The 14,609-nt window shown below is 43.6% G+C and overlaps 1 protein-coding gene across 2 annotated transcripts in view; it reads right to left on the bottom strand.

Moving 5' to 3' along the window:
• Nucleotides 1-14,609, bottom strand: part of RSRC1 (arginine and serine rich coiled-coil 1) — a 363,612-nt gene that overhangs the window by 284,717 nt on the left and 64,286 nt on the right. For both annotated transcript variants that reach the window (XM_019503205.1, XM_019503206.1), the window contains exon 4: nucleotides 2,969-3,145. In XM_019503205.1, coding sequence (XP_019358750.1) covers nucleotides 2,969-3,145 — 177 coding nt within the window. The remainder of the gene's footprint in view (nucleotides 1-2,968; nucleotides 3,146-14,609) is intronic.

The following is a 14,609-nucleotide window of genomic DNA, read 5'->3' as shown; positions in this document are numbered from 1 at the left end:
CACACACACACACACACACACACACACACACACACTTCTATAAATCCTTTTCAGCATCTCCCTCAAAAAATGCATAGCATACTACAGAGGTCTCTCTCTCAATTCTCCCTTAGTGCAACAAGATGTTTTCTTTATTATTGAGAGAGGAAAATTTTCAATTTACTATATTACTTACACTGTGCTAGAAAAAAGGAATCATCATCATCATCATGTTGCCAGAAACATACAACTAAAAGCAGAAGCTCTAGTACTATTACTAACTTACGAGAGATACTACCAAGAAACAACAGGTGGTAAAAGCCCCAGAAGAAGTAGTGTTACCACCTGCTTTTCACAAGCTGCATCTACACGAGTGGCAGGCTGCTCAGTTGTTACTGCAGTCATTTAGTACTTGCTTAACCAAGTACTAAATGACTGGACAATAACTGGCATTACTACACAGTACTGTCACTGCACAGGTTTTTTTAGACACTACTGCTCAGTAGTGTTGCCATCACAATTCGTGCCTGGCAATGCTATAGTGCCATAGTAACAAGCTACAACACAGTAGCTCATTACCACTGCACCATAGCATCTCGTGTACATACGCCCACAGGCAACACTAATGAGCAGCTGTAAAGCCACCAGTAGACAAAGGACTCTGTATCAGTGCTCACCACAGAAACTGCCTGGCAAGACGGTACAAAATGATGATGGGGTCTCACTGTTGCTACATGAAAAATTAGAATGACGGAGGAAAAGTTGCCTCACAGTAGATGATAACAAAAGCAAACATTTTCTTCAATGTTTTTGTGGTATTATCTCATTTTTCCTACATTTATTTAATAGGATAGCAGGTAGAGGATCCTTGTCCAAAGAATGACTTTGTTTTTCATACTCCTCCCACTACCAGTAAAGACAATAAATGACACTAAGTTAAAAAAGGTGAAACCACTGAAAGCCCAATGCCAATCAAGTCTCTTTCTTGCTTTCATTTTCCTTGAGCATGGTGGCATCAAAGGCTTAGAAAACAGCATTTTATTTTTATGTCATCATTTAGATCTGCATATAGAGAACATAACAAGAAATGTTACCCATTTATTAGACTAAACTAATTCTATACTTATCTAGCTTTAACTCATGAAATAGAACTGGAAGTAACATTCTGTGTTTCTCAGCAACTAAATCACACAAACAGTTCTATATTATATCCATTCCTTTCTTATTCAAGTAAGCTGTTTTGGAAGGCCATCATTAATGTGGGGCTGATAACCTAAGCCTGCTAAATGACAAATTGCTGTAAAAAGGAGAAAGCTCCTTAGATCTACTGTGTTCCCTGTATATTCTTTGATCACTACCTTTGATTAAATAAATAAAAAAAAAAATCTTCATAGAGTGAATTACAACCACATCCTAGGTAAGTTTCATTTTGTAGTCTAATAATGCTTTAAGTGTTTTTAAACAGCGTCAAATCCTTGTCACAAGAACGCCTCAGACCATATTTGATCCCCAAGGACTAATGACACAAACTGTTTGCATTATTGGAAAAAATAATGCAAAATATTACAAGGATCAAGGAAAAAGAATGACAATTTTGTTGCATATTAGCATAAGTTTATATGCAGTTTAGTGAATGTGTCAAATTTACAGGAAAATAAGGCAATAAAGAATTTAGTCGCTACTCAAAAGTTCCTGGCACTTTTACTTGCCCAAAGTTATCCTATATTGATCTTTACTTTTAAAGACCATAAAGTTAAGGGATATTTTAATAAAGCATATTCATATATTGCAAAGTGCTTTATAATGTACTTCCTTCTTAGAGTTTAGCAGATGGACAGGCAAACACACTAGCCATTATGTGCTCAGTAATGGCTCATAGTCAGCCTAGCATATTAGAACTTACTTCAATAAGACAGAATGCTGCCCAGAACACTAAATTTACTCTTTAGGTTTTCCAGAAACTTCAGCAGAACAAACACCAAACATCTCAATATAATTACCATGAACACCTCAAAAGCCTTGCCTACATTACTGATGTACTGATTGCAATTGCTGACAATTTCAGAAATCTGAGCGCTGTACTGAAAAGTTAAAAAAAATATATATCAATATCTAATCCAGTAGGCTTACATATTACACCCATATTTTGTATATAGACACGAACCTGAAGTAAGTTTCGGACATACCCAAAGCCCTAGAACAGCGGTTCCCAACCTCAGGTCACGACCCAAATGAAGGTCGCGGGGGCAATGCCAGCAGCGCTGCGCACAAAGGATGAGCCGTGCCATGTGCCAGGACCTGCCCTGCCCCAGGGCCACCACCACCACACTGCCCCTAGCAGCAGGTTGCGACAAAAAAAGGTTGGAAACCACTACCCTAGAACCACGGAGGAAGTTGTGGTCTAGATCTTTCAACATTCATGGAGATTGTGCATAAAACTAAAGATATTACACTCCTAATCCACATTTAACCCAATTCAGCAAAATGCAATAGGTATTGCAAACTGCAGTCAACCACGCTGAGGTACTGCTACCAATAGTTACACTATCATGGATACTCATGTCATGGATAAAACCAAGTAAAAAAATTGTCTCAAAACAAAGTGATAAATAGTAAAACTATATGTAGAGAAGTGCCTTACGTCCTCTTTCCTTATCAATCCTCCCTTCATTTTTTTACCTGTTAATTATAACCTTTCAATCTATAAGAAAATACATAATTATACTAAATAGCTTATTTAATTGATGAATATACACATGTCTACCTATAGCTAGTAACAGTGAAGTCATTCCCAAACAATGGGAAATTTAAACAAATGGACATTATGAATACACATTTTTAAACACTAAAGCACACGCAGTGAAGATATTTTAAAAGTACAAACATAGCCTAGCAAGTTGATTGTTAGTAATACACAAAGCAATGCAAGGATTTTTTTGGTTTTCATTAACTGACATAATGAATTAATTTGATTTGTCATCTCACTTACCCACGCTTGGAGCTATACAACTCCTTCTCTTTCCCTCTGCCCCTCTCCTTCTCTCTCATTTTTTCTTTATCTCTGCCTTTGCGACGTTCTCTTTCACGAGACCTGCTATGAGTTCTTCTATGACTAGATCTTTCACTACTTCGACTGTAAGAACGTTGATGAGGTCTTGATCGTGACCTATGGAAAACATTTACACAGGATTTAAACTCCGCAATTGTGGGGTTTTTTCTACTTACACTGCGTGCCAGAATACTCAGAAACAGTACAAATGATCTGTCCCTAAACTCATTAAATGTAAAGAAATGACAAAGCACCTGAAAAAGTAATCCAGTATCAGTACAGCTATTGGAAAAATTAGAGGAATTCTATTAAAAGCATAGTTTTTTGGCAATATTCAAGTGAGAAGTAACAAAATCACCGTTCCAGTATATATCTGGTTTAAAGCATCATAACCAAAGTGATAGTCATGATTTCATTTAACATATTTTTAAATGTTTTAATCATTTGAGGTATAAGTGGGTATATAGCTATGGTATAAATCAGAGGTTCTCAAACTTTTTTTTCATGGACCACTTGAAAATTGCTGAGGGTCTCGGTGTACCACTTAAACTTTTTTTGTTCTACAAAATCAAAGCACACAACTCATATTTTAATATCAATAGTCTTACCTTTCTAATGCAATGGCTGTGCCTGTTTTTTTGAGCAAAGTTCTAGGAAGTCAGGTGTAAATGTCAGCTTTAGCCTTAGGTCACCTTTCTGCAGACCACCTGAATGGAGCTCGTGGACCAGTGGTGGTCCACGGATCACAGTTTGAGAACCTTTGGTGTAGATCATTTAGGAAAATAATTCCTAAATGTCATTGTTCTCCCAGGAGAAATCTTAAATGTACAGATGTTCAGGCTTTTCCTCCTAGAGTAAAAATGGCTGCTCCAAGAGAAAAAAAAACCTGGGAACACCCAGAGTTAAGAAACTCTTGAAAATTTCTTCTGGGAGAACAAATGTCTGCACATGCTGTGGCTTTTCTCACAAGAGAACATGGTCCTCCAACATCCCACACCCCACTTGATCATATCACTCCTCAGACTGCTCCAGCAAGGATCAGAACATGCCTCTTTCACAATCCCCATACTGTGCTGCAGGGAAACAAGCTGACCATGGGAAGTCTGCTAAAGCTGCCCTAAACACTGCTGCCATCTGTTGCCAGGTAGACTAAGGAAGTCTGCAGAGCATGCCAAGATGTGTGCACAGGGCACCCCCAGGCTGCATAGTGTCAGCACTTCAGGGACATGGGATCCAAATGTCTGTAAATGCAGCTCTGGATAAGTTTCTTTATCAGGGTAACAAACCTGAAAGAATTATCACAGATTATTTCAATGTGTGCACACAACCAGCAATTCCCAACCAGGATGCCACAGCACCCTGGGGTGCCTTGAGATGCTTTCAACTGTGCCATAGTGGGGGAAGAGAGGTAGGGAGGGGAGGTTTTCCTGCACCAGTGCTGAAGTCAGCTAGCTGTGACCATACTGTGGCTTCTTCTTCCCACCCCTGGTCCCTGGCTGCATGTGGGCTCAGCTTCCAAGTGGTGGGAGGGTGCAACAAGCCTGGGGAGCTACAACACACTATCCATATTGCCACTGCTTCTCTCTACTCCACTCCTCTGCACTTCCCAGCCACAGCTCCCTATGGGCTGGAAGCTACATCTGCACTGCAGTCAGAGGGAGGTAGAAGTGGGAAGGACAGGCAGCAAAGCAAGGGCAGCTAGAAGGCCCCAAAATAGCTGCTATACCTGGACCAAGGCCAGGCAGAAAGGGGCAAGGGGAGAGAAATCGTAGCAGCACAGGAGCAGCTACAAGGTGAGGGTGGAGAGGGATGAGTGGAGAAAAGCAGTGGCAGTATGGACATAACTTGCAGCTCCCCAGACATGATGCAGCCCCACCACTGCCTGGAAGCTAAGAACACACAGCCAAGGAGTGGGGTAGGAGCTGGGATAAGTGATGGCAACACAGGTACAGGCAAACCCTTGAATTCCAAGGGTCAGATCTGGGCCATGAGACATGCTGCCAACCCCTGGCATATACTGGGTTGGGTGGGGATGAAATAACACATTACAAAACTTCACTATCATTCAGTATAAATAAAATAAATAAATTGCTTTAAAATAAAACAACCAGCAAGATGCAATATTTAAATAGAACATGCAGAAAAGTAATGCCTTCTCAAAACAGCACAGGGCTGCTTCTCACCAGGGCCCAGACTACTGCTTTCATGAGAGTGAAAAAAAGTTTTCCAAAACCTGACTAGCCATTTTGGGAGAAGAGAATAGCTGTTGCCATCACACTAGAATGAGGAGGAAGCCAACAGCAAACTGTATTAGAGGACCTCTTTAGATGTTCAGATAAACATGTGATAGGATCTGATGTGAGATCCACACAATCAAGCCTCCTGTCAGGCTACACATGCATGGCAGGAGGCATGATTGTGGTATCCAACATCAAATCTAAATCATGCCTTATTGCTAGTTCAGGGATCGAGATCCAAAGCTCTCCCCAAGATCTCCACACTGCCCCTGCTGTGAGCCCCACAGGCATGTGCCTGCATTTATGGAATGAAAAGGGAATGTCTATCCACCTCCAAATCAGTTCAAGCTTTGCAAGTTATACTAACCTGCAAAGATTGAATCAATTCAGGCTTAGGCTTTTTTAATGTATGTCCCTAGCTACAGAAAAAAATTTAAAGAGGAAACTGCAAAGTTTTAAAGTTAGTTATATTCAGGGATCAGAGTTTTCCATTTCCCATGGAAAAATGGAAAAAACACAGATTTTTCACTTTTGCAAAGAGCTCTCTGCAAGCTGGCAGAGTTCCAGCCTGCAAGGGGCTGCAGGGAACAGGAGGAGGACGGTCAGGCAGGGGGCACCATATGTATGTGCATGCTCATGCAGTCACATGGCTAGGGGTAGCCTGGAGACCAGCTTTCACAGGTAAGTCTGGAGACGGGGTGAGGGGGGATTGAGGTCCCCACTGGGAGAGAGAGAAGGAGGTGGGAACAACTGGGACTGGTGCCCAGGCTGGGTGGTGCGTTGGGCTTGGTACCCAGGGAATGCATGGCCACAGGGCCTTGCCGGAGAGCAGGATAGAGCTGTAGGCAGCTTGTCTGGGGATGGGGCACGGGGGTGAGGCTGGCTCCCCACTGCTGTGTGCACTGCCAGGGTGAGCAGGGGGTGATATGTGTGCAGGGTAGGGGCAGGCTGCCCACCGCAGGTTTGGGATCACCACCCTGCTGCCCTCCCCCTGGGGCCTCCACAGCCCAGTGAGTGGGACCTGGTACAGCAGGGCCCAGAGGAGCCGGACAGGGGAGCCCCTTGCCCCTGCAAGCCCTGCGCTGCCCTGGTGAGGTGCCCCCTGCACACCCAGCAGCAGCAGGGATGGCAGTGTGGAGCTGTGCTCCTCACTGCAGCCAGGCAGGCAAGGTGTACCTTGCCAGGGTATCATGGAGCTCCCAGTGGCAACACTGAGCTTCCCCACCCAGCCCTGCTACATTGGGTCCCACCTGCTGGACCATGGAGGGCAGCAGGGCAGGGACCCCAAACCCGCCGTGGGCAGACCACAACAACCCACCAGCTCCGCTCCAGCTGTGCCACCCGTAGGGGAGGGGGAACGAAACCACCACAGCAGCTGCCAGGTTTTGGGTGCTGCTGCAGGGGCAGGGGACTGCGGACCCAGGTCCTTAGCCCCATAGCCCTGGCAACTTAAAGCCTCCTTTAGCAGGGCTAGGGGGTGGGGACTATGGCACCTCACACCCCACAGTGAGGCTGGACTGAGAGGCTGTGGGTGAGAAGTGAGGAGCCTGGATATGCATGCTGGTAAGCTAACAAGGCAGGAAGAGCTCCAATTTTCCATGATAAAAAACCCAAAATCAAATACCAAAATTTGTAGGTACTTAGAATATATTTTATTATAGTGACTGAGGCTTCCAGATTGCTTTGAACTTGCAAATATATCAATAAAGCATTGTGTTTAATTGATCTCTCTATAGATATAGTGGCATTTCATTTTAATTGCGGATTTTAGGGGGTTTAAATCAGAGAATTTGCATTTGTATCAGAGAATTTGTAATTTTTAAACAGAGAAAACCAGGATCCCTGGTTATCTTAAGTTCCCTTATTCAGCAAAGACTACTATTTTGTCCTGTATATCAGCACTGTCAGCAGCAGCAACAACTAAAGGGGGTTTTTTTGAGACATCTTGGAAACAGAAATCAAAGAGTATTTTATCATCTGACCTCAAAAAAAAAGTGTTGGTTTTGTTACTTACAGCAAAACACTAATTTTGTGTAATACAGGAATGCTTAATGTAAAAAAATCATGGACTAAGGCTAGTCAAGCCGACTCTGGGCTAGGATTTCATAAAGTGAATGGAGCCGAGCTTGTGTTTGGAAGAGATTCCAGTAAAGAAGAAATGGTTTGAAGGGTGGGGCTGAAAACAAACTTTTACAGAAGACATGAAAGTGAGGATCCTTTACCACTTCTGGTCATAAAATGCAATGTTTAAAAAACAAGAAGGATTAACTCCAGTGTCTTGGGCAAAGTATAAACTCAATAAAGTGCACTTGTACTAAGGCAAAAAGAAAAAAAACCCAAACTGGTAAAGTTCCCAAATTCCACTGAAGAGGTAAATAAAGCGTAGCCAGTCTGTATGAAGTTGAAAGTTATTCTCATCTTGGGGACTTTTTTTATTGATAAGTATTCCCACAGCATAAACTACAGCCTAAGCTTTCCCTCTATCCCTGCAGGACCACAGTTTCCCAGACCATAGCCAATTTCCTCCATCCTTAAGGGAGGCTCCAATCTTTGGTTAAAGCTAATTAAATCCACCTGTTAGTATAACTCATCAGCTTTTCCACAACACAGTATGCATGGTTCAACCACAACCATTCAAAAGTGAAACTATGAATCCCAATGTAGTCCTGTAGCATATCAATCTATTACACCCCTCTTTAATTAAATTCTGAAAGGGCATAACCTTTACATTTTATCTAAATCTGTTGGACAACAGCATGTGACCATGTAAAAGATCATCACCAGACATACCTAGGGACAGAAATAAGGCTGCATGGTATGAAATTGCGTTACATTTCCTAAAAGGCAAGTGTGTTTGACTTCGTAAGCAAAATACATTTTTTTCCTATATGTTCCTGGATACAGATTTATTTTATAGCAAAAAAGGAAAAAAAGTACTACATTCAGCTACTAGGCAATGCCAGTGCAACATGCCTAATAAATAATGTTCTCCAAGGCTAGGGACAGACATTCAAAAAGCCTGAGCCTGAACTGACTCAATCTTTCCAGGTTAGTTTAACCTGGCTAGGCTGAACCAGTTTGCAAGTGCACAGACATTCCCACTGGACTGAGAACATGCAGGCACATGCCTGCAGTGGCTCAGGCTACAAGCCAGGGGGCACTACAGCAGCCCTTCCTTCCCCTCCAATGTGCTGAGCTGAGGGCTGGCCTGGCCAGGCCCCAGCAGGATGCTCCAATTAGGGAGGGGTTCCCCTCACCTCACTGCTTCTGACCAGTGAGGGAGCCAGCAGGGAGTCAATAACACAGCATTTAGCACCCCATCAGAAGATTCAGACAAAGATTCAGAGATTTGGAAGGCAGTCTTCACAGGAACAGAAACTGAGAAGAGGGAGAGGGAGAGGGAGCAGGGGGAGAAAGACTAACATCTATAGCTAGTCAGTGACTGATTTTTCCCTGAGTACCCTTCTGTCAAAAGGGGGGGCTCGTTCGGATCTCGTTACTACACGCCATAGCCTCCGACCCTCTTGGTAGGGGACCATCCCCAGGGTACTCCCCCTGACAATGCTCGTCTGTAGGCTGGTTGCCTCCGGACCACCTGCCACGACTTTGATGACCTCTTGGTTCAGTGAGAATAATCCGGAATGTGTCAGTCCACAGATGAGACACTTGGGTCCCAGAGGTCCCACGCTGTCAAGGGCTCCTCCGCCCCTACACCTTCGCCCATACCTCCATGAGGTTGCTCAACCGTCTGCTCAGCCCCCTTATCAAGATATTATGCCCAGGGTCCATAAATCAGAGTAAAAAAAAAAAAACAACAACGCTAACAGCCAGGGATTCCCCGGAGCCGGGAGGCTGCCAGGACCTTTCATGGGCCTCCCCAGTCCTTCCCTGTCCGCTGTGGGGCTACCACCCTTCCTCGGGCTCCAGTTGCAGTACTTGATTTGTTCCAGGGCTTGCGGGGTCCACTGGCCCCTCTCCGTCGCAGTGGCAGCCCCTTCCTAGCTGCGAGTGCCCCTCTATTAAAGGAAATATGGCTCGCCGGCTCTTGCCAAGCCGAGCCGTTCTCACTGGCTCAGAACAGTCAGTGACCGCGTTGGGGCGGTTGCTCCTCGGCTCCCAGGTCCCGTTGGGGTTTGCCCTTACCCCAGAAGGTCCTCCCGTGCCTACGGGCTACCTTTCTCCATGCTCGGGTGCTCCTGCCGACCTCCACACCGCCGCCGCTTACTTCCGGTTCCTCCCCTCCAGCTGCCTTCGACGTCCCCTTTGTAGCAGACGGAACTGCCTCGGGGCTTTTCCTCCGGACGCACCTGTGGAGGGTGAGTGTGCCCGCCCTGGCAATTTGTGCCGCGGGGCGTAACCCGGGTTTGTTAGCTTCGGAGCGTGGGGTTTCGGAGGCCTCCTGCTCCCTTCCTCCCTCACACCTTCCAAGCACAGTGCTCTGGGAGAGGGATGCAGAAACAGCATATAAGCCTCTATCTGCAGCCTTTCTGTCCCTTTTGTGAGTAGTTTCTGCCTGAGCAAGAGGGGCAGGTGGCTGGCCCAGAAACAGGTAGGCAGGTGGAGATCTAACCAACACCAGGAAGGCCCCCCGTTACAGGCTACCATCCCTGCTGTTTTCATCTCTCTGTGCTTTAACACACACACAAAGTCACGTCACGAGTTTTGTTTTGAACAATTTGAGGTGCAGTTTCCCAGAAACCCATGCACCTACAGCCTTGAAACTTGGTAGGCTTCATGCCCTCAGAGGGGCTACCATGCCTGCTGTTTTCATCCAAATCCGCCAAAAAATGACAAAGTTATAGGTATTTCAGTGATTCCCCATTATATTCTATGGCCGAATCACCGAATCTTCTGAAACCAATTTCATAGATTCATAGATTAAGGGTTGGAAGGGACCTAGTAGATCTTCTAGCCCGACCCCCCGCCAGGGCGGGAGAACAACAAAAAACCCCAAAAAGAGAAACGGGACTCAAATGAGTCCAGCCAGGTAGGCATCCAGCCTCTTCTTAAAGACCCCCAGGGTAGGGGCCAGCACCACTTCCCTTGGAAGTTGGTTCCAGCTCCTAGCCGCCCTAACCGTGAAGTAGTTTTTGCGGATGTCCAATCTATACCTCCTCTCCATCAGCTTGTGCCCATTACTCCTTGTTATGCCAGCGGGCGCTAGGGGAAACAGCGTCTCCCCCAAACCCTTCTGGTCCCCCCTAGTGAGTCTATAGACAGTCACCAGGTCCCCCCTTAGCCTTCTCTTGTGGAGGCTGAATAGGTTCAGGTCCCGCAGTCTCTCACTGTAGGGTCTGCCCTGTTGTCCCCGGATCATGCGGGTGGCCCTCCTCTGGACCCTCTCCATGTTGTCCACATCCCTCTTGAAATGGGGCGCACAGAACTGGACACAATACTCCAGCTGTGGCCTGACCAGCGTCGCGTAGAGGGGGAGGATCACCTCCTTGGCTCTACTCGAGATGCACCTGTGGATGCACGACAAGGTCCGGTTAGCCCTGCCAACCATGACCTCGCATTGTCGGCCCATGTTCATCTTGGAGTCAATAATGACTCCAAGATCTCTTTCTGCCTCCGTGCTCTCAAGTAGGGAGTTCCCCATTGTGTAAGTGTGCTGCTGGTTCCTACTGCCCAAGTGCAGCACCCTGCACTTGTCCGTATTGAAACGCATCCTGTTCCTGTTAGCCCACCCCTGTAACCTATCCAGATCCCTCTGCAATCTCTCACTCCCTGCTAGCGTGCTCACCTCCCCCCAAATTTTGGTGTCATCAGCGAATTTAAACAGGTTACTTTCCACCCCATCATCCAGATCGCTGATGAAGAAATTGAACAGCGCAGGCCCCAGGACCGAGCCCTGGGGGACTCCGCTACCCACCTCCCCCCAGGTCGAATATGACCCATCCACCACCACCCTCTGAGTGCGACCCCTCAGCCAATCTGCAATCCATCTGACTGTGTAGGCATCTATGCCACAGTCGCCTAGTTTTTTAACTAGGATGGGGTGAGAGACGGTGTCAAAGGCCTTGCTGAAGTCCAGAAAGACTACATCCACCGCGACACCTGCATCCATGGCCTTTGTGACCTGATCGTAGAAGGCAATCAGGTTGGTCTGACATGATCTCCCCCTAATAAATCCATGCTGATTGCCCCTGAGCATCATTTCTGATGCCGGCCCATCACAAATGTGCTCCTTGATGATCTTCTCAAAGAGTTTCCCCAGGATTGAGGTAAGACTGACGGGCCTATAGTTACCCGGGTCCTCCCTCTTCCCCTTCTTGAAGATGGGGACCACATTTGCTACCTTCCAATCATCTGGCACCTGGCCCAAGCACCACGATCGCTCATAGAGCCGTGCCAGGGGCCCTGCAATAACCCCAGCTAGCTCCCTCAACACCCTGGGGTGGAGATCATCCGGACCCGCTGACTTGAACGCGTCCAGCCCCTCCAGAAGCGCTCTGGCCTGGCCAAATTGATTCCAAATCTGAATCAAATACTTCTCTATTCATACAGGCCTAAAGCTTACACAGTGTACCTTCATTTCAGAAACCATTGTTTTCATTTTTTTATTAAATTTGTCTTGTTTCACCCTTCACTTAAAAGCCTAACATTTTTTAAAATTTGGTCATTGAATCAAACGCGACTCCTGGCAATAAGAATCTACCTATCTTGTTCCTATCACAGAGCCTTTTATTAATTCTGACAAGCTAGTTAACATGGTTTTGAGAATAGAATGCTAATACTTATAAGCTTATGAAGAACTGAAAATTAAAGGGCACTAAATGCATCAAATTCATCATAAGACAAGCTGCACTAACATTTTATTCAAAACCCATAAATTGCCATCTGAAAGATGATAAGACTTGTTTGAATTTTACTAAATTTTACTATCCTTATGCTTACATTGCTTACTGACCATCTTCTCAGCTTTTTTCATAACTCCAAAACCTAGCCCAATATAAAGATGGCCTATTTCATGAAGTTAGTTATACTTGTTATATGATAAATTGATTTTAGCAAAGTATACAGAGCAAGAGTAAAAGGAAGATCCATTAATGAACATTACTGCAGGTGAAGTTTTCCAATATAATTTAAATACTTCTATTTTAATTTTATGAAAAGTAAAAATATTTTTCATTTGACTAGTAAACTCATTTTAATATTATTTTATACTATAGCAAAGTTAAAAAGGTAGCAATTACTTTAATATTGCAACTCAAATCTTAAAATGTTCAAAATATAAAAATAATATGAGAAAAACTCACGATGGAGCATAGACTGCCTACCCCTCCTTCAAAAGCACCAAACACATGCATGCACACATACACCACCCACCCACCATGCCAAAGGTTAAGTCATTTAGTCAAGTTCAAAGATCTTCAAAGAGTTCTTAGATCCAGATAAGCCCATATGTTACCAAAATTCTGTGAAAAAGCTATTACTTTCCAATCTGCTTTTCATGTCTAAGTTACAGAACACACAGATGCTTGGCATCACTCAGTATCCCTAAATTCTCACACCAGATAATCAAGGTTCACCAATAACTTTCCTATCTAAAAACCTAAGAAATGTCTTTATTCCATCAACACTTAGTCCACTTGTAAAAACTGAAAGTATCCATAAAAGCCCATTCAGTTACTGCACAATAAGTGTTAATTTGCTAATTTCTTCACAGGTAATCAATTAAAATGTAAAATATTGGATAAAATTAGTTGCACTAAATTTAACAGCTGCTCCATAAGCATAATTAGTTTCACAAGGGCCATATGTATTCTGAACAGAAACAGAGTTGAAACAAATAAGCAGATTTTAAAACAAGTTTGAGGAAATCTGCATTTAATTAGCAGGTGGGCACTACAACTGCATAATGTTTTTATACATTTATATTTATGAAGTGACAGAAGATCTAAAGGCTTTTTAAAATGGCGTTTATTGTTTGAATGGGAACTGTTTTGCTGCATGCTAAAGTGATTTAAATCCTTATAGCTCTGCTTTGAAAAAATCATAAACGGTGAAAGAAAACATGTGGAAAACTGTAAAACTAGAAAGAATTTGCGACAAAAAACAGATACACATACCATAACCAAAAGGAAACTACACTTAATTAAATGTACACTACATCTGGAATATCAGGCTAATAAAACGTGAAACTATTAATTTTCATTGTTCTAAAGGAAATGAGGTCAGTGATGTTTAGTATTTCCCCAATTATACTGCATTAAAACACTGGGCCATATCTATCTCCTTGGTACAATCTAATCTTCCCAAAACATTACAATTTGAAAACTGTCACTAAGATGTACTTTAAGAAATTGAATGATTTTAAAAGAAAAGGAAGAAAGACAGAGAAAGAAAAGGCTCAGACAATAAAATGAGCAATGTTTTAGTGAAGGTAAGTGTTAGGTACAAATTACTTTTCTTGCAAACAACAGCTATCACCCAACTGAAAGTTTTTAAGATGGCAAATTATGTATGCCACTTTTCAAAATAATGTCTTAGTTGATAACAATCCCTGTTAGCTTCTTACAAGCTCAAAAACAACATCATCACATTAGTCTAATATTTATGTAGACATGAACAGTCACTATAGGAAAAAATGATGCGATTAAAACAGACAGTATAGCAAAGTTACATTACCAGTAATATTCATCTTGGGAATAAACCCTGATTATAACTGTATTGAGAGTGTTTCACATTGCTTTTACAGTATATCAATAGAAGTATTTTTTCACTGAATTATTACAAGTGAGTAAACACTTTACAGCAGGGGTTCTTAACCTGGGGTCCACAGACCCCCAAGGGGTCTATGGATAGATTTCAGGGGGTCCGTGAACTTGGATGGGAAAAAAATTACATCTTTATTTTCACTAACCTCTAACTGAAATTTAGCATTTCCGTCAATTATGAATGTAGGCAACAAACCACAGTAGCATTAGCAGTACCTGTGACTGTCACCAATAGAAATCACAGCTATTTTCATATCACATTACAGTTGTTGCAGATATCTCGAAATATCGTTTACGCCCATCACTACTTCGAAATTATGGTAGTTATTAGACCCGCAGCTAGATCGCACGTGATCACAGTCTTCCTGTCTGCAGACACTCATTCTGAGAAGGGGACCATAGGCTTCACCAGACTGCCAAAGGGGTCCATGGCACAAAAAAGGTTAAGAACCCCTGCTTTACAGGATGAGTTCTTTTGGAATGTATCACTTTGGAGTACTTAAAACCATAATTGATCACAGTGCAGATGTTTGTGTTAGTATCTTACGATTTTTTAGTGCAAACATGTTCATTGCTTTACAACACTGAATGACAAGGTTATAATCTAAAAATGCATGAGAGTGA

Source organism: Gavialis gangeticus, unplaced genomic scaffold, assembly GCF_001723915.1.
Source record: "Gavialis gangeticus isolate Ggan-Ray unplaced genomic scaffold, GavGan_comp1, whole genome shotgun sequence".
Lineage (NCBI taxonomy): Eukaryota > Metazoa > Chordata > Crocodylia > Gavialidae > Gavialis > Gavialis gangeticus.
This window is presented reverse-complemented; position numbering and strand designations above follow the sequence as displayed.